The sequence below is a fragment of the Lonchura striata genome, chromosome 6, assembly GCF_050655825.1.
Source record: "Lonchura striata isolate lonStrDom1 chromosome 6, ASM5065582v1, whole genome shotgun sequence".
Lineage (NCBI taxonomy): Eukaryota > Metazoa > Chordata > Aves > Passeriformes > Estrildidae > Lonchura > Lonchura striata.
Genome location: NC_140708.1, coordinates 11604736 through 11630430, shown reverse-complemented (window position 1 = coordinate 11630430; position 25695 = coordinate 11604736). Strand labels below are relative to the sequence as shown.

General features: G+C 39.6%; 1 protein-coding gene across 8 annotated transcripts in view; it reads right to left on the bottom strand.

Moving 5' to 3' along the window:
• Nucleotides 1–25695, bottom strand: part of RTKN2 (rhotekin 2) — a 197438-nt gene that overhangs the window by 12090 nt on the left and 159653 nt on the right. For 4 of the 8 annotated variants that reach the window (XM_085583204.1, XM_021535427.3, XM_085583206.1 and 1 more), the window contains 8 exons: nucleotides 18878–19077; nucleotides 17078–17136; nucleotides 13472–13525; nucleotides 12432–12549; nucleotides 10850–11050; nucleotides 6151–6245; nucleotides 4545–4651; nucleotides 3382–3513 (listed from right to left, as the gene is read on the bottom strand). In XM_085583204.1, coding sequence (XP_085439330.1) covers nucleotides 3382–3513; nucleotides 4545–4651; nucleotides 6151–6245; nucleotides 10850–11050; nucleotides 12432–12549; nucleotides 13472–13525; nucleotides 17078–17136; nucleotides 18878–19038 — 927 coding nt within the window. In that variant the 5' untranslated portion in view covers nucleotides 19039–19077. Of the gene's footprint in view, nucleotides 1–3381; nucleotides 3514–4544; nucleotides 4652–6150; nucleotides 6246–10849; nucleotides 11051–12431; nucleotides 12550–13471; nucleotides 13526–15774; nucleotides 15994–17077; nucleotides 17137–18877; nucleotides 19078–22279; nucleotides 22392–25056; nucleotides 25177–25695 lie in introns of those variants that run through there. The other 4 variants (XM_085583210.1, XM_085583205.1, XM_085583203.1 and 1 more) reach the window with 4 other exon arrangements.

Below are 25695 nucleotides of genomic sequence, written 5' to 3'. Positions count from 1 at the left end.
CTTCCCCTGCCTGCATCCACAACCTCTTTCAATACTAGACATTTGGAGGTACTTAACTAGTCTGTGCTTTCCCAACATATTTTTACATCTAGGAAGGCTCTTCCTAAGACAGCTAGTGAGATAAAGTCCTTACTACAGAGAATACAGATATTTTCAGGGCTTATCTCATTTCCCTGTGCTGGAATTCCCCAACACATATAGTGAATATTGCTCATGTTGCTGGCTCCCTAAAAGCTCACATGGTCTAGAACTGACATCCATATTCCTCTGCTCCAGCCCAGGGATGAACTCCCTGCTTCCCTAGAAATATGCATGGTTCCCTTGAAGTAACGCTGCTGCAACCATCGCCACATTTTCCAACCAAGTCCTGTACCTGACCTAGCCAGAAGACCTGTACCACCAAGGACTGTCATTCAAGGTAATTCCAGACTGATGTTGTCCCTCTGCTCCTGCTGCACTGATCAGCAGTGCTCCCATGACCCTGAGCCTGTGGCTGCAAACCCTTGCTCCTCACCCTGCTCCCCTCAGAGATCAGCACGGGCACAGAGAGAGCCCCGGGCCCGCCAACTGCAGGGCCCTGGGACAAAGACTGCACGGACAAAATATGCCAGGAAGGAAACTGTGGGACTACAGCAATTTGAAACAAGAGCCCAGAATCCCTCAAGCTTCAGGCACTGATGGCATAAAAAGATTTTTAATCTGTGAACCAAACACAGTAGATTATGTATTCCAAACAATGAGCAACTAACGTGAACTGCTGGCACATGCACCAATTTACTAAGCTACGACGTGTAGGCAAGGCCTTTATTTTTCATTTCAAATTAAAGAAAACTTGAAAAAAAATCAGGAACTGGCCCATAAAGGATATTTCTTCAGATTGGATTCCAGTAAATTTTCTTTGCTACAGAAAATATAATTTCTCTTTTCCTACTTAGTTGTGCAATATAATATGTTATAATCACATTTAGCTGGAACAATAACAGTAGCACTTGCATAATAGGAACTGCAGAACCATTCTTGCTCAAGAGCAGTAGCAATGAAGTCATCTAAAGTTGAAGTAATGACTTTGCTGTCTTAATGGCTTCTTCAAGTCTCAATTCAAAGGGAACTGGAAATACAGCTAATGGTGTCAACATTTTCCAGAGAATTTCTCATAAATCCAGATGATTTCATTACTTCTCAGAAAGTATCTTTAAATTACATGTAAAGGATCAGCTTCATGTTACAAATGAAAATGCCACATATGTAACCCTAAGAGATTTTAGTTAGGATGTGTAGAGGTGATGTTCAATCTCAACTTTTACTTTGAAATTGCTGTTTCTTTAACAACATGTAGCAGACAAATCCATACGATTAATCTGCTTTCAGTTAATCCATAAGAGAAATTGTATAACAAAGGAATCAAAAAACATATGCAGGCATTAAGTTATTTTCAAGAGAAACTGTTTAAGTAGTAAAGGATCCAAGTATGTTTTCAATAGCCTTTTCTTTTTTTGTTTTAAATTTCCATTCAAGAAGCATTCACAATCATTCTCCAGCAGCCTGATATCTTTGTAAAATGGTGTAAGATACATAAATCATGTACCTTTTACATGTTAGCTTTAAGGATACCCTGAAAATATAAGAACAGTCTCTCAGGAAAGGCTTATCAAGCTGGATTTTAGGTTCTGAGTGCACTGGTTACTCAAAGGAACAAAATATCTTAGTACAATACAGTTATTTTAAAAGGAACAGCAAAATTAGGATTTAGACTAAAACAGAGAACCCCAAGGGAAGATATGAGGTAGCCTGATAGATAATTTAAAAAATATTCCTGTAATGTTTTAGAATTATTTAGTCATTCTGTAATCTACTAAAGTTTACCATTTCTTAACTGATACTGAGAACAGCTGGAAAACAGAATTATGGCAGAGTCTGACTTAGTGAAATTGGAAGAGACCGAACAAGTAAACCTACTTAAATATATATCACTGTATAAATATTTATTTAATGTAAATATATAAAGAGTTGGAAGAAAAAATAGCACTAGAAAAACAGGTAATTTTATTTAAGGAATCAATTTAAATCTTAGCAATTAGAAAAAACATTCTAACAGAAGCAGGTGACATTGTTATAACCCATTTAAATGTGTGGGTTCTACGGCAGTCTCACTCTGGACAAGAATGCAGTCATCTCTCCCAGGAACACTCAAGCCACCCGGGGCTGATTCTGCTGCTGTAAGAAGCGTTCTGTGTCACCCCATGTCCCCACATGTTCCCAGCCACGGCTGAGCCCCATGCTTGCACCACACAGGCATTTGTGCAGCCATGGATGAGCTGGGTAAGAGAAGTGGTGGAAGGCAAAGGCAGAGGGGGCAGAGCCTCCTGCTGCCCCGTCAGCTGCCCTGTGCCCGCCTGGCACCCGCAGCACGGCCGGGCCCTGAGCGCTCCTCTCGGGATCCGTGCTGGCAGCGAGCGCCTGGGGCAGCGCAGCAGCAGCACCCAGAGCAGCCTGGGCTGAACACACCTTCCAAGTGTGGCTGCTTACTTAGGTGACATCAACCCAGCTGTGGTATTGCAAATAACATTTAACTCCTCTGCCCACCCTTACGGGATATTAACCCTTGATGCCGGCACCAAAACCAGTTTTTGAAAGCATCTGTTCTCTCTAATGCTTGCCATTCAAGAGGGTCCTTCCAATAACATTACTAATTTAAATATTACTTCAGATGAATTACTATTTCTTTGGCCAAATAGTGAGCAACGTTTTAAAATTACATTTTAAACTCAGGTTTTTTAATCAGGGCATGAACAACAGCAATAATATCATCCTAGAGAACAGAGCTTCCAAAGTTATTATGCTCTGGACAAAACCAGCATTAAGAAAAGCAGCTTATTTTAAGGCACTAAAATATTTTGAAAAATTTTCCATTTCTCCTTCTAATTAAGACTGTGGCCAAATAACACGTAATAACAAAAAAGCTTTTGTTGGAATTCCACCTTGCTGAGGACAAAAGTCTACCAGAGTATTGCTAGGGGACTGTAAGCAATACATTTCCAATGGCTGTCTTACAGAACTGTGATATAAAAGGTTATTACTTTTCCTATAGAAAAACACCCTCCTTTTTGCTTCTATGCTAACCAGTCTAATGCAATAGAAGGAATTTACATCCACAGCTAAGGAATGTTATGTTCCTGCTGAGGGACTGCAAATTTCACTGAAGTACATCCCACCCTCATTCTACTTATAAAACATTCTGCATACCAGCAGCTTAGAGCCCAAATGACTGCACATATTTCCTAAACTAAAAAGAACATCCCCAAAATAATAAAATAAATTTTAAAACCCCAACAAAAGAAAAAAGAAAACAAACAAAAAATATCCCCATACAACCAATTTTACCTTGTTGATGGGAACTGTCAATGCTGGCTCCACTTTAGCCTCAATTTCTTCTGGTGAGTAATAACAAAGGAGTTTGCCACCTCTCAGCACGCAATACAGCCTCCTCCAGCTTGTTAGACCTCCTACAATTTGCTAAGGGGAAGAAGTAGTCAGAAATTGCCAGACATAAACCTAAAACAAAACCATATTGCAAGGTGCATACATATCAGCCCTGAGTGATCAGAATTTAGCCAAATTCATGAACCAAATTCATTCCTGCAACTTTCTGGTGCAAAGACTTCCTGTTGTGGAACATTTCAATCACTGATTTCTGAAATGTTAGCAGTACTTTAAATGTCTTCTGGTGTTTTACAGTTTTTGCAGACTTGCCATGTGGCACTAATAGTACAGAATCTGCTGGTTCACACAGAATGAAATTGAGATCTGGTATCTAGTGTAAAAAAAGGAAAGCACCTTTATTAGCTACAGCAATTGCACAATAATAGAAATAAAAAGAGTATTTCACTTTGGAAATACACAGTACATTCAACAAATGTTAAGAAAAGACATTTGTCTAGAATTTCCACCTTCTCAAATGAATTTTCTGGACAGCTTTCATAAAACCATAACAGTTTCACAACCAGTTTTAAAGACTGTAATTCAGCACTCCTGACAAATGATGCAGACCCACTGGCCCTCCACTATCACCTTCTCACTTGCCTATTTGTGCAACAAACAAAAATAGAGAAGTAAAGTGAGTTCACATGAATCATTTCTGAAGGGATGAGTTTAATACGGCTCTGTTCACCAGCCTGATTCACCATGCTGTGATAGAACTCTTGTGGCAGCACAACAAGGATGTTCAAGGATGAGAGCCACAGGATTATTAGGACTGATGCCATCAAGTAGCACTGCAAACTAACTCTGAACAAGAGTTTCACTTATCTTTACTAACAGACTACATCATTCATGCCAAGGAAACATTGATTTCGCCATGCTCAGCCACTGAAGGCACCTTTTGTGAACATAGTTGTGAGAGAGTTTCCCCCTTGCTCTAGGTAGAGCAGGTAAAAAACAACAGTTCTCAATACACCACTTCAGGTAAAAGCAAATGTTTTTAACAATTGACTCTTAGTGACAGCTGTTAACAGCCCAGGATGCAAACACAAGCAAGGTCTCCTTACCTGCTGATTTAGAAATCCTGCCATCATGTCCCTGGCCATGCAGGAGGGCTGGACAACTAAACGGCAACACATGTTTCCATACAGGGGTAGCCAAAAAGAGGATTCCTCTGGGGGAAAGGAAAAGGCAAAAGACAGACAAACACTCAGGTCTGAAAAATTGCCTTAAACATATAGTTGAGCATTCTACATCTGTTTTTACATTAAGATACTGAGTGCAAATAAGCGTATTTTCGTATTTTGAGGAATTAATGTGGGATTATATTAAAACTGATTTTTAGTCTTCAGGAAGTGTTTTTTAATTGAAAATGTTCATAAATTACAAAATAATTTCAAGTAAAAATGGCAATATTGTTCTGCAAAAAAAGGTGTTCTTGCATAAAATGTAGCTCATTTCAGAGCTAGAAACTCTTGAAAGGTAAGTACGCTGGCCCTCTCACGTCCTGTGATCCCTGAGCCCATCCTGTTGTGGCACACAGCTGTATTTATACACAAGCACTTTGCTTCAGATAGTTTTAATAAGGCTTGGAATTTGTATCTACTTTTGCCTTCAGCACTAGAGGATCTAATTTAGGGTTCCAAGGAGTTTCTAATGAATTGGAATAGCTCAGCTCCACTATGCAATAGGCTCTCTCTTCTGTAATTAGAAGTAGGTAATGCAATGTTCCATTAATGTGATGCTGTCTTTGGTCAAGGTTTAGAAATGCTTGTAATGAACCAAAATGCCCAGGTATGTCCTTCCTCACCAGACTAAATTATGTAAATTAATGTCAGAAAAAGGAACTTCAAGAAGATATAAAGTACTAATAAAGAAAGGCTTACAAATAGCAAAGGTACTCAGAATTATTCATCCAACACTTCAAGAAATAAATGCCCCATTAAATCTTCAAACCTGTACTTATTCAGAATTACTGAAATGTAAAGAAGGAAATTCCCTTTGAGGTGGTGTTTACCCCAGTAAATCATTTAAGTTCCCAGAAGCAACAGTGACAGTCCCATGTCTTAAGTTATGAACTGGAGGATGGCTTATAGGAGGAGCTATCCTTGCAGAAAATAATGGACAAAGTACTAAAACGTGAAAATACCACCATCGGTTGTAGTATAATCAGTCCCCCACAGTGTCAGCATCCAGGCTGACTGCTCCCAACTTGTGCTGCCCCAGAGCTGAAGGACAGCAGCCAGCATAGACTGCAAGCACACACCCTTACATCCTGTGTTAAATCTGGGCCTCAAAAAAATCTCACCAAACCAAAACAATTTTTCTCCTGACTACAGAGGAACAAGCTGTTCTTCATTCTGATACCCTTCCTTGATTGTGAGGAAGGGGAAATAATTTGTATATAACTCCATCGCACATAAGACAGAGACACAAATGACAGAAGAAACTCCCAAAAGAATTAAATTTTCATCTGGACTTGAAATTTTACTCAACATATAGTTTATTCAGCTGTGTACAGATGCCTGGTTTAGAGCCGTTAAATATTTTATTAAAGTTGTTCTATATTGAGTATCAAGAAAAATAATCTCTTTAAGCGCTTTAGTTTACAAGACTTTAATGCAAAATGTTACTGTTTTTTTATTTCCTTAAATTGATACCATATGTACTTACCATTTCCTGTAATGGTAAGGTTGTGGGTCCTGAAATTGTCCTCAGCACTTTCCAGCCCCAAAGTGGTGTATGCTAGCAAACTGTACTTTGCTCCACTAGATGTGAAAGAAAAGGCATGTTTAGGACATTTCTGCTTCATGTTGCTTGGGCAGTAATTAAAAGGAGTCTAGACATGCTTGAGAGACCACATTTTGGTACAAGGAAACACCAAGGTGCAGGGCAGGACCTGTCAGTGACCACAGATGGACACCTCCAACCTCTTCCCACACAACTCCTGTATCTCTGATTCTTCTTGTAAACACTGTTCACAGTCTGTTCCTCTCCTTCCTGGATCCTTATCTCCTGCCTCCATGTGTGTACCTCCAGTTCCTCCCACCCCACAACTTCCAGGCCAGTGCCATCATTCATTGCATCTCTTTCTCTTGCCTCCTCTCTGGGACCTGCTGGCCAGGAGACTTCTCATGTGGTCACTGCCTATGAGCTGGGCCAAACACAGGAATACAGGCTGTGCTATCCAAACCCTCTGCACCCTCTGGATGCTCAAAACACCTCTCTCCTCTAGTCACACACCAAGTAACTTTCAATAGTTTTACAGTTCTAATTAATAGGCCTAAAGCAATTAGATTTGGTAATAGGTTCAAAAATTCCTAAAGTTAATAAAAAACTGATGACAAACTTTATCTGAAAATACAGGTTAAAAATTAAAAGGCATTATAATGCTTCTCCACGCTGCTGTGCTCTTTGCTTTGCCTATGCTGGCTACACTTTATAAACCAGTTGTTGATGTATGTATTTTTAATAGGATCCAATAGATTGATTATTCACAGGCAGAAATCTGTACAGAAATCCTATGGTCAGTTTTGTAGCAGAAAGGATTTCTTTTCACTTATTGGACTTAAGAGGTTTCAGAATCTTTTATCTTAGTTTTGTATTTTGCCTAGGGGAAAAAAAGTATCACTCTCACAATTCAGCACAGTGCAATTGTGGAATGCAGTTCTTGGAATAAACTGGTATAAATTTAGTACATTAACCTTTTCTCTAAAATACTCATCGGACCAAGTAACAGATTTATAGTCCAGCAATGCAGTAGGAATTCCACCTGGCTAACGGCAGTTAGAACAAAGTTCACAAGAAAACAAACCCCTCCAAATCACTAACTAGTCTCCCAACAGGATCTAGCATAAGATCCTTACAATATCTTCAGTAGAACATCAGAAAGCTTAGTGGCGTAAAAGCTGAGAAGACACCATTGAGCTAAGATCATCAAGAATAATTTTCCATCTTAGTATTATTCAAGTTTTATTTTTCTTACTAGCACAGTGGGAACATACATTTTTCTGACCTTTGGCTCTGTGGATAAATAAGGAGAGCGTCTATGTCCCCCTAACCCTAACGAAAGAGGAGGAGGAAAAGTAGGAAGTTTGTTAGAGGGGAGGTCTGTTAATATCTGTCTCCAGGGAACAAAGAGAAAATTAAATAAAATATAACATCCTAGGTGAAAAATCACTGCTATGAAGTACTTCAAGAGGGCAATCTGAACAAAAAACTCATCAGCATTTGTATATATTCCCTGCTAAACTGTTCCTTAACAAAAGACTTTTCACTGATTATGTTTGACCATGCAGTTGAGCAATGCATTGCCATTCTATTTAAACTGTACCAAGAAGTTCAGTTTCTTCTCACAGATAAAACTGCTGTGCTGATTCTAAAGTTACTTTTTTTTTTCTAAAGCATGACTAATTACCACAACAACGTTGCCAAAAAAAATAGCTACTTCACTTTTAAAATATGCTCCACAGTAACATTTTAATTCTAAAATACAAGTCATTCCTTTCAGGCAGCTGCAATATAATTTAGGAAAGTTTTATCTACTGATATTTTTCAGATTTAACTGGCTAATCAGGATTGTTGACTGTATTTTTCCTTTGCATTTCAGAGAATTAAGTAACTGCCTTAAATGGCAGTTTCTCTGTATAACAAAGAATAATCTGCCTGCTGCATCTCATTCAGTATTTTGCATATCTGTTGTATTTTCCCATGTAACAACTTCATAAAAAAAAAAAAAAAGGCAGAAAAGCAGCTCATCTCCACAACATGCCTGTGGCAAAGGTTTGTTGTTAAGTCTGTTTACTGATCAAGAGACAGAGGCACCCAAAGTTTCCACACAGAGCTGGGTGTGGGAAGGTGTAATTATAACACTCTATCAATGTATGTTAATTAAGACATCTTCAATTCCAGAATCTATTCCTGAATATTAAACCAAATGTTAGAAATCCCAATCTTAGTCCATTAATTCAATATGAGTGAATAAGCGAGTAGAAGACTTGTGAAGTAAAAAAAAAAAAAAAAAAAAAAAAAAAAAAAAAAAAAAAAAAAAATTTCAATATGCTCAATATTCAATCAGATCTTAAATAATAGAGGGTAAAACCAAATATAATCTTCAGGTGCTAACAAGAACTCAACCATCAAAGAGACCACCAGATTAGACTGTGTACTTCCAGCAAAATATCACTGGGGATTTGTCAAATCAAACACAGGACATGGAAGCTGCTGCACCTTCAGCCCAATGGAGGACAATATATCAAACAACAACCAGGGCATGCACAGGCCAGTTCTGCAAATGAGTAAACAGGCACTTAGGGAGACTCTCCAGTGATTTATACAAAAAGCAACCCAGTTACACTGGAATTTAATAGCAAAACTGCACTTAAAATTTTTCTTCTATGAAAAATGTAAAAAAGAAAAAAATATTTAAGCTAGAATTGAAAAACTAAGCAGGCAAAAGACTGCTAAATGAGAAATAATTAAGAAAGAATATCAGTATATTTCAAATTAACTAACTTAAGCAACCAATCAAGCCCTTTGTCACTAAGCTTTTTCAAGAAGTTCCATGTCTGACAGTTTCCTCACTAACCAGAAAGACTTCTAAGCCAAGAAGTTTGAAACAGAGGGATCACAGAGTTTTTGGAAAATGGAGAATTCCATTCATGTGTGCATTGGAAAGAAAAAGGCTTGTACAAATGAAATCTACAGAGAAAAGGTGTTCGCATAATACAGAAAGTTCACTTTTTTGTTGCAGTTTAATTTCCCCTGCTGGACTGGTAAAACTCTCTGGGAATACTTGAAAGATCTCTTGTAATCTTACAGTGTCTTCCCTTTTATAAGGGCTACATACCAAGGTCTAATATAAATTCTTGGAGGAAGCTATAAAAAAACTGACAACTTATTTTCTGCCTATAATAACCCATTTCTTTCCAAACAACTATTTTAATCACCCAGCAATGCCATCATTTAACACTTCATTGTTCATTTAATTGTGTTAAGAAAATAATAGTCACTGTGAGATGATTATCTACAGTACAAACAACAAACTTCCAAGATGGAGGGAAGGAAAATTCAATTGAGAAACCAAAAGCAAAACCCAGGGGAGGAGGCAGCTGTTTAAATTGCCTACTGGTGCTTTTTCCTTAAAAGACAAGCAATCTATACTGAAGCAAAGAAGCCAGTGGTTATATCTGATTCAAACTGTGTCTAATGATAGTGTCTCATGGCTCAGCTGAAGCTGGTGGAAAGCACAGCCACCTGACATGATGCAGACTGAAAAATGTATTGTCATTAGGTGGCACCCACTGCAAAGTCAGTGATAAAATTTGTTTTATCTGTGGATAAGATTTGTTGGATGTCTATTTTTGAATCAAACAGAAAAATCAGTTTGCAGTTATATCAGTTCAACAAAGATAGAATATGCTTAATGTTTCTTTGTAAAATCCCAGCAAATAGATTTCTATTAGTCTAGATATGAAACTAGACTAAGACTAAACACCCAGTAAGAATTAAGCATTGTTTCTTTACTGTCGGCCGCCAAAAAAAGAGGAATTCCTTGAAAAAATTTCTTTCTAAAAAAAAGTTAAAATAAATAAAATAAACCAATGTTATTAATATTTGTAAATTAGGTATTTGGCCTACCAAATAGTAGCCGGAAAATATTAGTAGGCAGCTAATTTTTAAAAGGAAATAGGTAAATTATTGGGAAAAGCATTTATGCCTATGAACACTGAAAAGGAGTAAGTCATTTTAAAATGTCCTGTGCTAAATTCAGAAATCTCCTGCTAAGTAGCCTGTAACCATAAAGTGCCTTTGGCAGTGCAGAGTTTTACTGAAAAGCTAGCAAGTGGAATTAGGGAAGAGGGTACAGGAGTGGTTTTTTTCTGCCTACGTACACAACTTTTCCTATTTCACACAATTTGTAACTTTTACACATATCTACCTGTCAATTATGAGCAACACTGGCTAGGTGCAAAAATAGTATGGGGAGGAAGTAAACGGGGAAGAGGAAAGGAGGAGAGGTAGATGGACAGAGAGACACAGACAGACTACAAGTTCAACTTCCTCTAGAGATCAAACTAAAAATATTATGGAGTTTGCAAAGAACAGTGGATTTACCAGCTGGCTGGCTGTGGAGCACAAACATAAAGGCTGCTTGTGTGTTTCAAGATCAGAACCAGGCCCCAAGGCTCAGCGACATGGTTGGAATTCACACCTACTTTCTCATTTCCTATTTAAAATGTAAATTTTTTTTCACTTGGGCAAGTAGAGAAAAAAAACAGTTTCTTGGCAGTTTGCCAGAAATTTACAATTATATTTGGCCTATTTCTATTTTAAAAGCTATAAAAACAGAACATCAATATATGTGGCTTACTGGATGACTGGGTCAGCAGGCACAAGGGGTTCAGTGCTGTCTTCCTCCAGCGCAGCTTTGAGTTTCTTCCCTGTAGCTTTGCTGAGGGATGTTTTAAGTTTCTTTGCCAGTTTCTTAGGAGTGTTTGTTATATATAAAGACTCCTCTGTACAGCAGCTATACACTTCAACCTTCACCTGGAAATCTGGGCTTGCTTCATCACTGAAGTGGGGGAGGAGAAAATTTCAGCGCGTTTGTTAACAAACTGTGTATGGAGCCAAGGAATGCTGCTTCTGCTTTATAGATTAAATAATATATTTCTAATAAAGGGAAGGAATGCCATCAAATTCAGGCACAGATATACATTAATATGGAATTAAGGACTAGAGTACACAGTAGTAACAGTATTGGGGTCATGAGATGGATAATTGCAGCATAAATAATTACAAACAGGAAATTCAACATTTAGGTTAAAAACCGAAAAAAACACCCACGTTATGGAAATACACGGGAAAGACATTCAAACACACTTAAATCTGCCCTCTACTGTTACACAAAAATCACATGATTGAAAACCTATCCCTGCATATGGTCCTAACTCAGATTGAACTGTTTAAAAGATATTTTATCTTCACCCCATCCCCTTCAAATTACTGAAAAAAAAAATGCTATCTAATAAAATCTGTCATTTACAACTGAACTTCCTATTGCTGAATCCTCTGGCTCACAACCTTTCTCAGTTTTCAGCTCTCCGATTGTCTTGTTCTCAAGCTTAGTCATCAAGCCAGAAGCCTAACCTCATTTTTCAGATACAAATCATGCCATTACACACATGCCATAATGAAATCATTCCAAAAGCTTTTGTATCAAGTCTTTCTATGCTTTGTGGGATACAGGCAAGTTAGGGTGCCTTTTTTGCTTTTGTTGCAGTGCTTCACAGAAAATTATAATGGTTAACTCTCATAACTTTGAAGAAGCAGATTGAAGTCTTTATCGCCACTCTTAACTTGAACAGGTGTTTAAGAGAGTTTAAAATTTGTTTTAAAATCAGTTTTCAGGAGCTTCATTTAAAGTTTTTAGTATTTTAAGTTTTCCAGTCAGTCTTCCTCAGGAGATGGACTCTATATCACTGATACAAAAGTAAAGGCAGGGAGTGGAGTCAGGCACATGCTCAGGTAGGTGTAACAGACATGAGGTGTTACTTGAGGAAAGAGACTGTAACCTGCTGGACAGGATAACAATGAGGTGTAACATTTACACCTATAGTGTCATAATGCTTGCAGGTTTTAGCATTAATTCAACGCTGTCCTTGAGATGTAAGCTTGTTTATTTCTTTATATAAAGAAAAATGCTTCAGCAGGGCAAAAATGAAAAGAAGTACAGATCAACTGTCACATCTACAACCAGCATCGTTTTGCAGAAAAAAACCCAGCCTTCCAGAGATGGGGATCCTCCACCCACTAAAATGAACAGAGCTTCTACTGATTCCTTTGCCCACAGCAAAACCTAGTGGACCTCAGCCAATCTTAATCATAATCACATCCACCTGTGAAAGAAAACAGCAATATTTGTACTTCATTCAACAGAAGTAAATTATACTCACAATATGGTTACATTTTCAAAACAGATATCTGTTATTGCTTCATCCACAATAATCACCTCAGTATCAAAAACCTCAGCTCCCATTCTGAACAAACAAAACACTGCGTAGCGCTGTGATTCTGGAGAGAGTCACAGAAAACTTTTATCAGCCACATTGCACATCACAATACTAAACACTGCCAGTAATCAAACTATACAAAATGGTAATTCAGACCTCTAAGGAATTGCCCTCAAATTCTTCCCACCAGAATTTTTAATCATAATATTTTATGATAATTCACCTATCAAAGCTGCTGTATAGGTAAGAATAACATACACAAAGGGGAAAAAATGCCTACCTCTATTAGGAGAGAAAAAAAAAAGTTGAGTAATCAGATATAGCATCTGCTAGCAATTTCAAAAACGTGAAAAAAAGTGTAATTTTGTTTAGTAAAATTGACTTTACACAAAAAAAATAACATTTGATCCAAAGTCTGTATCATTTTATGAATGTGCTACATAGGATTAGACTATTTTGCCATGCTTTGCATCTCTGACCCAATTGAAAATCAAAGTGAAATCAATGCCAGGTGACAGCTGGAATAGATTTAGGATTAATCTCCATGACACAGCAAAATGCATGTACTTGAAGGCTATCCAATAATACCCTCAACACCAACAGTCAACTTTCATTTAAATTTCTCATTGGAAACAGCCTCCAATATGCTCTCTCAAGTGCAGACAAGACATCTAACAATGTGTTTAATCAGAAGTTTCTCAGTTAACCATTTCATACAACATTCTTCTGTTGCTTCCTCTGGAATTCTTCTTCAGGTGGACTCTTTAGAGAGTAGGGTTTAAATAAAGAACCACAGGACTGAACTAACTCAGCTAACTACAACCAGCAACTTCAAATTACAAGCATTTACACAAGAAAGAGTAAAATATAGACCTAATGAAAGGTCAAAAAAGGGGTTGAAATGAGTATGAACTTCCTCATTCAGTTTAAATTTACAGGCATAAGCAACTGCTTATCAGAGTAATTAATTACATCTTACATACTTTCTTTTTTGCTGAAGTGGTCAGAGCCTTTCCACATTAATGGTATTCGAATATCTAAAGGGGGAAAAAAGAAGGAAGGGAGATTAAGTTACAGTCAATATTGTAAATATGCAATCAAAACAAATTACAAAAAGTGTGTTGTTTCTTTTTCTGATGTTCTGGTGGTAACAGGGCCTTCCACCCAATGAACAGCATAACCATTTCCACACCAAAAGAAAATGCAATAATTAGTTCAACTTGAAGCATCATTTCTGTTTAGAAATTATGCTAGAATAAAGAATATTTTAAATCTCATTTGAAAGTACCTGAAATAACATTTCAGAGAAGTTGTGTAACATAGTTCTGAGAGGTATTCTCTGAGCCCATTATTATGCACAGATGTGAACCAAAATCCTGCTTACCTTGTGCTGAAAACCACTCATCCCACTGCAAAGGAAAAATCTTCCTGTTTTAATAAAAAGATTGGGATACTTATACTGCAAACACTTCAGTCTTGTTTTGCTAACCACAGAGAAAATACCACTTATAATCACATTCCCAGTGAGAATTGTCTTAGTCAGCATAAAAAGAGTTTAGAAATCTATTTTCTTTTAACACAAAAATATCCTTCTACTTCAGAACCACAGCAGAGAGGTAATTATGAAGCCATTATTTTAAATCATGCCTGTCATTTTAGTATTAGGGAAGTATTTTCTTCACTGAATTTTCCAATTTATCTACTAAACTCAACATAGTACTAAATTACATTTTCCTCCATCTTAGAGGACTCAGGTGAAGACATAATGTTTTTTATTAGTCCCCTGTTAAAAGACAAAGCTGTGAGGGCTTTATAAATCCAAATCTGATTTCTGAAGTACAAGTGCTGTTTAAAAGTATATGCAATATATTAAGTGACACATGATGGCAGCAGTGAACAGCATGAACTCGGTTGTCTTGTGACAAAAATACTCAATATTGTTATAAAGCATTGCTGACTCCAATGTTGTCTTCATATGAGGCTGGTGGAAAAATCCACATTCACTATGCTGATGCAAAATAGTGCCAGTATTTTGGCATCAGACAGTCATGTATTCCTACAGGGGTTTACCCGAAAAACTTGTTAAGGGAAATCACATATAGTCATTCTGTCTCAGAAGTTAACTGAAAAATTCAAATTTCAGTTAATTTTTATAATGAGACATCTTATTATAAAAGCTGTTTCAATACTGAAACTTTCAAATTCATCTATTTTTAAGTGTTCATGAAAACAAATGAACTTTCAAGTGAACTACCAACATATAGCTTTAGACTTCTAACTTCCTAAAAATCAATACATCACCATGTTCTGAAACTGCCTTTCACTTCTAAAGATGCATTTGCATAGCAAGCATTTCTAAAAATAGGGGGTTTTACACAAAGAGAAATAGTTTTATGAAAATCATTACAGAAGTCTATCTTAAACTTTTATAAGATACATATATTCATCTTTGTCAGAGACAAAGCACAGAATGTTTCTTTCCTAAAATACAAAGGTCTCAAATACATTCATATGTGAAAACAATTACAAATAAAAGCTATTTCTGTCTTTAATCATAGCAAACTCCGAATGACAATTTTAATACGCTCAATAGACCTTGTTAGCAATTAGAGTTAACTAGATTAAATATTACTTCTGTATGCCACTTTCAATATCTTGCAATGTGAAAAATTTACACCTTGGTCAGAAAATCATCAGGGTATAGGCAATCAATCCTGGAACAAGTTTAACATGATACTTGTAAATCAGCTTTCAATTCATTCTTGGACTGAAAGAGCTGTCATTTATCAAAAACAAAGATCAATTTTCATACACCTTAATTTCAGTTACCATTAGCTGTAAATCTGTGTGGATGCAAACTGAATACATTCAAATACTAACAATTAATCAAATTTAAACCCAATGATTCCTCTATAAAATTACTTTAAATTATGATAATGCTTTTTTCATCAATATTTGATGTATTATCTTCTGACAAAAAAAATCGATTGGTACAATAACATAAATTACAAAATTTATTCAAAAATATGGAGGCTAAGTAAAAATTATAGAAGTGTGAAAAACTGTGGATTAAGGAATACACTTCCCACACAGTATCTGACATAGCTGCTTTCTGTAGGAGCATATTCCTCAGTAGTCCTGCATAGTTCTTCCCAAACTTTTGCAGTTGGTCACGATTGCCCTACTTTTTTGGTAATCGTCATCTGGCATGCACTAACTATATGAAACACTAATAAATTTATAAGTGGATGCATTACTGAGGGTAGAAAATCAGGAGGTGACCTACAGAAAGAATCAATCAGCAGAGGCCAAGAACATTTAGGCCTTTCTGCTGTAAACTGGACCTGGCCAGGCTTCCTGACAAAAGTATCTGAAGAGTGAGGCATGGCAGCACCCAGCACTCCCAGGCTGGACTGCACAGAGAGGCAGTTGGTTCTTCCTCCTCTTCCCCTTGATCTCTGCCACGCTTCTGAGGACATCACCTCCAGTTTTGAGAGCCACTGTGCTGGTAACAGTGAAGAATCATTAACAGATGGCACCAAATACAACGTGGTGTATTTCACCCCCTGTGGCCTTACTCCATAAAAAGAAAGCAGCTAAAGCTTTCATAACCTGAGCAAGTTTTTCATACTAAAAACAGAGTTCTTAAAAAATTCTGCTTTTCTAAAGATAGTAGAAGTGTATTATATGACCCTAAAGCCTTCACTGCAGATAGCTCTCCAAATCTGAAGAAAGGTGCAACCACAGCACAGACAGGCAAACAGATGCTTTCATCCAGCTACCATAAGGAGGACAGACAGATACACATTCTGCAAACAGCTGTGCTGGCAAAAAACATTATTGAACCATGTGCTCATCATTCTTCTACTAGGAGTTACCTTGGTTAAAGATATATCAAAATATGCAGAATGTACTGAAACATTTTCAGTAGTGAGCTGTTGTACACTATTTTATTCTTAATGAAGCAGGTCAGGGAGCACAAACAGATCTGTTAGCAAAGCCGGCAGAACAGCCACAGGACTGCTGGATGTAGTAACATCCACTACTGTCACAGGCAAACAAAACAACAAATCCACATTGCTGAAGTTTGAGAACAGGCTAGAAAACAGCCCACTAGGAATGGTTGTTAAATGTCCTTGTTACTAGCCTGCATTGAAGCCATACCACTATACCTTTGTTGTAGTAATGTAATCTACATTGCCTAAATAACATTTGCATACTAGTTATAATTCTGCTCTCAATTTGTTAGACATACCCTGTTACTATCACTTCAAAGCCTGATGTTGTGGGGAGGAAAAATGTTTTCAGCTCATACTTATTCAGCTTTGAAATGCATTCAGTGTTTAGTGGCAAACAGAAAAGAAGTATTTCCCTGTGTGGAATGTCCTGTGAATAAAATGGAAAGAGAGGGTAGGATCTTCAAAAGCCCATGTGTAACTTAAGCTCAAGCCCCCTTCCAGCATTAGAGGATTGATGCCTCTGAACCACATATACACTTTAAAAATACAATCTTTTTTGTATAGTTTGTATTACAAGACACTGTACAGCTCATTAGCTTCTATAATTAAGTGACTACCCTGGCCTCTTACCTGATATAGCAACCTTTGCTCTGCACGCCATCCGGTCTTTTGTCTCATTTTCTGAAGACCTCCAAAAAAAAGAAAAAAGGTATTTGAGATCAGTGCATTTAGATATCTAAAACTCAATCCTTTAAACACTAAGAAGCGTCAGGATTTTCATATTATAGCTCATTTCAAATGCTTTTCTTTAAAGCTAATTTTGGTATTTCTGGTTTAAGATGAGAGTCATTAATTTCTTAAGCATAACCTGGAAGGAAGGTATACCACCTGTTTTAAAAAATCCCTAGAAGACTTTACTCCAAAGCATATGTAACCAGAGTATTAAAAGATGAGTAGATTCATCTTCTTTGTATTTTCCAGCTGCAACAGGATCAAATACATTATCAGTTTTTCTCTTCTGTACATGTCAATGAAGATGCAACTTAATTTATTGGTTCTATTATTTAAAGAATTGCCTCCTCCTCTACTAATTAAATGAAAGTTTCTATCTGCTATCAGTATCATGACTTCCAGAGGCAGTTAGAATATCTTCAGAACTCACAGATGATAGACCCTAGAAAACCCTAGAATTTTCTCTCTCTGCCATGATTAAGCCTTAAACAAATTCCAGTCTGAAGCAAATATCAAAAGAAAAGGACTCCAAATGGACTATCAACTACTAAAGGTACAATTGAAATGACTCTGTAGTGTGCCTCTCTTCTAATGACCTCCATGGACATCTCAAGCACGCCTGAGGACAGAAATCCAAGCAATGCATGGCAGTCACAAATCAAGTACACAATGCAACTGTTCAGATACCCCTGCCCTGTTCTGGACATGTGCCATCATCATTCTGTGCTCACTGACACCAAAGACAAGGAGTTGACATACTTGATATTATTCCATCACAAAAAAATAAATAAAAGATTAACCACTACAAAATTATTTATTTTATTAGGAAAAAGCAATACAAATGCAATAATTACAGAATACCATATGTATTATATGCTAGTTTTCAAAATCAGCTTCAGAAGAGTGCTCAGAAAACGCTGCTCTTTCCTCCACCACTTTTCTCCTATAAGGCAACATTCTGAAACCAAAAATTAGTGGAACTGTTCCTACAGATACAATTAACTGGAGCCAAGCATATACTTGAAGAGTTTCTACACTAAGCTGCAATGTAGTATTTCAATAAATTACTAACCTGAGAGCAATAGTGTCTCTGCACTACGATTCTCAACATTGCACCCCAAATAAATTCCATTTAGACCAAAACTTTGTAACGTTATTCAAATAAAACACACACACTTTAGCTCCTTCAAGAGTTATTATGTGAGAATATTTTCAGCTACTTCACTTCTCATTGAGTGTTCCATGTATCACTTCGCTGTAGTTAACACAAGTGGCCAGCAGAGGGTACCAATTAACCACGATGGGGCCATTATTAAAGGGCCATTGATAACAATGGAAAGAATGAAAAATACAAATAGCTGCATTCTGTCTTGGGTAGCTTTGTTTTCCCCCATCAGACGCGGCTAGGTACCTTTTTGTATGCTAAGGGTAATCAAGAAAATACGTCCATTGTGTTACTTGATACTAAATTAACGTCAAAAATAAAATCTACCCAGGAAAATGTAACTTGTATTTAATTTTCTAAAGCAAAAAGAAGACAGAGGAATTATTTTGTAAAGTAATGCTTTAAGGCAGCAGTAATTTATATTTCGGAGATAAGGAAGGATTTAAATCCACAGTCCTAGACAGACTGCTAAAAATGCAGGTAAGTAAATGCCTGCTTCATGCTGCTCCCTCTGAATTTGAGCTGTTACTCACTGCTCCTCAGTCCTGCCCGGGCTGGGCTCCTCCTTTGGGCCCTGCAGCCGTGCCCTGTAGGCCCGGATGCGAGCGTTGCAGACCATCAGGTCCTTCACAGCGCGCAGGAGCTGCTCCCTCTGCGTGCTCACTGCCAGCAGCCTGCAGATGCCTTCTCGCATGCGGACCTCAAAGTTGATCTTCTCTTGGGTGTCACATTCCTAGACATGCAAAAAAACAAAGGATTAAAATAAAACTAACTAAGAGTATTCTCATTTTTTCGCATCCTCTGCAGTTGGGATAGAGAACTCTAGGTTTCAATTATACAGCTACTGCAACTGTTACTGAATGTGGAATGGGTACTTAATGTGGAATGGTAGTTCTCTCTTCAGGAACAAAACAGATTTACTATATCCATTATTCATGCAAATTCCAAACCAAGATTAACTCACTGTACCATCTGAAAGTTACTAAAATTTTATGTGCCTCCATGTGTCATTCATAGAATAATAGCATATGGTTCTAGAGAGGGCTAACTGAACAAAGCTTATAAATTAACAACACACTTTTAACAGCGATCCCTACTAAAATAAACTTTAAATTGAAGGAAATGTCTGAAATATTTTAAATCAGAAACTCAATCTCATCACCTCTTCAGCTATCTTTAAAAAAGGGAAGAAAATCTGTTTTTTTCACTTATGGTTGATAAGAAATTCAGGTAACAGCAGAAGCAAAGCAAAAAGGAGAGTGATCCCAATACTCAACAGCATCAGGCCATGAACTGAAAAGTCAAACAGCTGTGGTGGCTTCAAGACTGTACAGGCATCAATGTCAGGCACACTTTTCATTCAAACTATGAAGTAAACTAAACATCGCTGACAAGTCACTGGAATTCACCATCGCTGTATTTGGAAGGAGTGGGGGGTTTTAAGGTTTTATAAAATCTGCTGAGAAGTCAACTTTTTTCTGCCTGCTTTCACAGAAAATATTTATAAACGTGCATTATTCCTCACTTGTGACTTTAAAGAGGTCAATCCACATCAGGCCAGGAAATAATTAAGGTGAAGGACCACAGACTGCTGTCTCCCAAAGGCCCACTAGATGCCATTGATGGTTGATACACATTACCTTGTTATGTGGCTGTCCCTGGCCAAACCAAATATTTCTGACATGTGAAGAACAGAGTGAATAACAGAATGCTGTCATGGTATTGCAGGGTTGCATTGCAAATACTTTGCAGGCCAGTGAAGAGCGACACTTTCTCATTACTAAACAAGAGTGCCTCAGTTACCTCTGGAATTAACAAATTCATGGTTGTTTGGTGGTAAATAGCTCCCAAAGCTCACATCAGAGATGTTTTCCATAGATGTTCTGCTGGTACAGAAGAACTTCTCTACAACTGATATATGCAAGCCTGGGACCTTGTATGGCACTGCAGACTATCCCCATTTTTAACCCTCACAGGTTTGCTTTCCAAAGCTTCAGTCACAGCCAGAAGGGGATAAAGCAGGGCAACAACACCTCTGCATTCTCAGCACCTGCATCTTTAGCCACACTTTTTCTTAGGACCCAATCCAGAAAAGAACACAAAAAGAAAGAGAGTAGTAAATAGCTGACATCCATCTTCTTTTCTTCCAAGTCTAATTTTACATGGCTGTGAAACCCTAAATAAGGCCCATACCTGTCCCTAAGAAATAATTACTTATTCTCTGAGCCTAAACTAATAAATCAGCTCCAAAGAATGACATCCAACTTCCCCCTAATAATTCCCAAGACAGCAGGCCTCTGCACTGCCCTGGCTCCTCTCCACATCTATCACCTGTTACAGAACTACAGTGAGGAAACAAACACTCCCATTTGGGGCATCTGCATGTATCCATAATGGCTTTCAAGAACTACACGAAGCATTCAGTCCACACTACATCTCAGCCAGGCTCACGTAAAATATTCTGGACTAGCAGTAAATGTCTGTTGGGCCATAGCTTAAATAAGCATCCTGTATAAATCTCATCTGAAGGAAGGGTTTAGCAGCCTGACTTGGGAACGTATGAAGTTCTTTATACCTACCAAAAGAGATTGGTCAGCTTTTTCCCCCTCCCCCCAACATTCTGTCTAAAAATATAGGCACACCATCTGGACTTGGAAGAATGACACTGCACTGTATTGCCATATGCTGTCTACTAATGCACTGTTTCCCTGGTGGGGTCCATCCTTCCCCCACCAACGGCAGCACAATCCAGAGGAGATTATTAACAGCTGCTGGGATTTTCAGCCTCACACTCAGGAGCTACCTAAGCAATGCTTCTAAGAAGTGTCTTTAAATTCCCCACCTAAGTATGAGAAATTTTTCTAGTGTTACACAGACAATGCAGTCACAAAACAAACAAGAACAGCTGAGAAAAATTTACGGATACTGCCAAAGGTAGGACAGGTAGAAATTTTACTTGATTTAATCAGTAACTTCATTACAGGCTTTCAGAATCTTATTCCAAGTACACTTCTGCTTTACTGCCACGATTGTTTACATGTAAACCCTAAAAGCCTAAACCCCGTAAGTATAGTACATATTTTTAAAGTAAGCAAGTAGCCAGGCAGCGGGTGCTCTCCTAGAACAGGGGCTGTGAAGTCAATTCAGCACCTTGGGCATTTTGTAGCTAGAGGTAGAAATGAGAAATGTGTGGCTGTCCATTGCTGCAATGGACAGCCACAGTCTCACAGACACTCCCGAGCTCGACTTATCTGGGTTTTTAACCAACTCGAAGTGTTAAAAACCCCTCACGAATCGGAAAATCAAGAAAGATTAAAGAGGTGGAGGGGAGCGTGAGCGGGGCCCTCAGGAGCGCGGCCGCACCGCCGCCACCCACGAGGGCCTCGGTGCGCGGGCTCGCGGCACCACAGCCCCGAGCTCGGAGACGGCGCAGCCCCCGAACCGGGAACCCCGAACCGGGCACCCCGGACCGGGCACCCCGAACCGGGAACCCCGAACCGGGCACCCCAACCGGGCACCCCGAACCGGGAACCCCAACCGGGCACCCCGAACCGGGAACCCCGGACCGGGCACCCCGAACCGGGCACCCCGAACCGGGCACCCCGAACCGGGCACCCCGAACCGGGAACCCCGAACCGGGAACCCCGAACCGGGAACCCCGAACCGGGCACCCCGAACCGGGCACCCCAACCGGGCACCCCGAACCGGGAACCCCGAACCGGGCACCCCGAACCGGGCACCGCCGAACCGGGCACCGCCGAACCGGGAACCCCGAACCGGGAACCCCGAACCGGGCACCCCGAACCGGGCACCGCCGAACCGGGAACCCCAACCGGGCACCCCGCCCCGGGAACCCCGCCCCGGGCAGCGCCCGCCACACCGCCCCGCGGCACCCGAGCTGCGGCCCGGGCCGGGCCTGCCCGCCCCGCACTCACCGGCCCCGCAGCGCGCGGCCCGCCCGGCTGCTGCCGCCTCATCCTGCTCATCTCCTCGGCGGCGCCGTTCAAACCTCCCGCCCCGGCAACGGCCGCCCCGCCCCGCCCCCGGCCCGCCCCGCCCCCGGGCAGCGCCGGCAGCGCTGCCGGCCGCTCGGGGCCCGCCGGCTGCCTCTGACAGCGGCGCTAATCCCCTCGGGTTCAGCCGCAACAGCCCCTGCCAGTAATAGAGGCCAGGACGGAACTCCCTTGGCTTCTTTCTTCCTCGTTAATTTACTTTCCTGAAACAGCCGGTGCCGCCTTTCTGATGAGCGCTCTTACCGGGAGCGGCACATGGCAGCAACCACTGCTGCTCCAAAGCATGCCATGAATTTTTAACCGTGTTCTTGGGTTTCTGCAGTTCATCTAATTATGCATCTTTAATACGATGGTACTTCAATAGCTGCAGTAGTAGCACATATTGTTAAAATTACACTGTTATACTGAGTAAAAGTGCATTCACCAGATTGACTGGAGAGGAATGGGAGTCATATCTCTCTCTCTTCTGCTGCCAGTTTTGCAGCTCTGTTTGTCTTTGGCAGATGAAACAAATGAGCCAAATAGTGTCTCCCATCCATTCCTCATTCCTGATTTCTTGGTTTCCTCTCTGAATTCCTCCTTGACAGGTGATGGTCAAAAGCACAGATCCTCATTGCTTTCCACAGGATTGTCAACATTTGTGGGACATAAAATGTGCTGGAATGAGTGAGATATACAGTGTTGCTAACAGCTTTCTCCAGAAGACAGAAGTCTCCAGGCTAACATATGCTTATTTAAAATATAAGAAAGTGCAGTTAGAAGGGAAAATTTTAAAGCATCATTGCTTCATCAGGATTTCACATAGGTGCTCTGCAGTTCACCTGGACCCCTGACATTTACAATTTACAATTGTAATTTACAACAATTGGGGCACAAACACACTGGGCTTTCCTTGAAGGAAAATAATGAACTTGTAGAGCAAAGGTGCAAGGCAGAGGACAGGGAGCTCTGCTTCCCTCCAGAATGCTCATCTCACCAGGAGGCAGAGATAGCTGTTCTGGAGCACCTGTCTCCATCTTGGGCCATGTTTCTTAGGGCATTCAGATATTCATTAAATACCTTCATGCCATGCTGAAGTCCTCCGCATACCACTGGCAGGGCACATGCCACAGCTGGGAAGCCCTACCCTGTTGCATACAGGTAAAATCTTACAAAATAAGGGCCTTGTTACTCTTGTAAAATCATGGCTCAGGCCTGTTACTTCAGCTGAGCAGAAAAGGACTATGGGGAAGTGACTCAGCTGAATTAGCAGTAGAAAAACAAATTATATAACTATTACATGTTCATATTGTGGTGTATGGTGGTTGGTTGAATTACGTTTGTTGCGCTTAATTGGAATGTAACTGATAAAGGCCTAACTGCTTTAGAAGGCCTGGTTTTTGCAATAAAGGGCTCTCTCTCTGCACCTGCCTGGGGAGTCTGCATCCCTCTGCTTCATAACACTACCCCAGGTTATATATTTATGGATGCTATATTTTTTCCTGTTCTTTAGGTACTGTGACTTTCCCAAAAAGTCTTTGTCCACTCATTCAGTAGAAAAATTCCAAGAAGGCTTTTGCTTAATCAAGGTATGATACTTAGAGCCACGTATGGGCAGCCAATATATCTAGGAGTGAGCTTAAGGGAGGTTTAAAGGGAAGTCTCCACCTAATCCTGGTGCTTCATGCACCCAGGATAAGCGTTGGGCCCCTGTCTCTGCTGCAGAGTTCAGGATTTTGGATAGCTTAAAAGCAGTCCACTAAATGAGGGGAGAACATGAGATGACCGATCAGAGTGCCCTTTTGCTTTACAATATGGCATAGCTCTTAAAGTGGGGTCTGGCCTCTCCTGAATCACTCAGGGATGGCATTTGAGCCTCAAAAAGCTACAGGTGATTTTCTAGGCTACAGAAGAGAACTAGAAACAGTAACACGTCATGGAGTGGAATTGAACCAAACAGGTGAACTGAACCATATTATCATTGAATCGGTGCTTGACCCATGCTGAATGAGAGGCTACAGCCTTGACTGAATGGCTGAAACTCTTTGATGATTTTGATGTAAACTGGGAGCAGCTGGAAATTATAACCTTACTGCAGACATAAATAAGGAATTAATTACTGTAACTCTTCCTTGCTAACATCCCTTCACCAACTCACCAAATAGTGCCCTACCATGGAAAATTGATACAAGCTGTAAAAAAGACACACTGCAACACTTCCTATCCAGCATCATCCCAAGCAGTTTGGGTTAGACTCTAGAACAAACCCGCTGGTTCAATCTTTGCAGGAGCACTGCCTCCAACATCCCTGAGAACAGCTCTCAGGTATGCACCAATAAGGTTTTGTCAAAAGCCAGGATGACTACATAGACACAATAAAAATCACTGCAAAAGGACAAGTTATGCCCCAGATTATTTCAGGCAGTCAGCATCTCTAAAACTATTTTGCTGGTGGTGTAGACAGCTCCCAGGAATCTGTGGCAGTTGTCCAAGAATTTTAGATGCTAATTAACATGGTTTTCCAGTACAGTCTGTTCAGCAAATCTGAGCCTTAATAAAGTCCCAAAATGTGACTGCTAGTAGCATAAAGAGCCCATGCCTGCAGCCTGTACACACTCCTACAGACTTGAATTGGAGCCCTTAAGAAATCAGTGGCAGTTGAATGTGTAGGACTCAGCCCTAAGCAACATGGATAGTATCTTCTCAACCTCAGTGCATACCTGCTCTTCAGCTGGTTCAAATGTCCAATTTTCCAGTACATTAGGAATATGTTTCTGCAAAGTCTGGCTTCTCACATTCTTGCACCTGCTTCTGCTTTGGTCCTCCGTTTCATTCACTTTCTAGAGATGACAGGTTTTTTCATTATAAAATCAGGCTTCATAATTCAGTAGATCTGTCAGATGCTTAATTAAAAAATTAAACATTTCACCACACTTCTAGTATTAGCTTTTAAAGGAACGTGAGACTGAGGCTTTAAAAAGCATTTCTACAGGTTTAAAATGAGGTGAAATGTTCTTTCCACATCTCATGTCTAGCTCCAACAGGGCTCTTTTGCTGCTGTTACAGCACACAAACTAACTTGAAATGAAGAAGGCTTTATGCCATCTAGATTATCCAGAGATTTGGGATTCAACTAGTAACTAACTATTCTGCTTGCTCCCTAACTGAAGGGTAAATGCAGCAGACAGCAACAAAAAATAAAGCATTGTAACCATGCTTTTTCTCCAGACAAACCTCCACTGAATGGCAGAGAAACCCAAAGGCACAACCTACCAAACAAGGAAAATCCTGCACAGTCACTGCTGCTAGTGCAGAGAAGTCAGAAGGGGGTAGGGTGAATTAAACAAGGGATCTATATC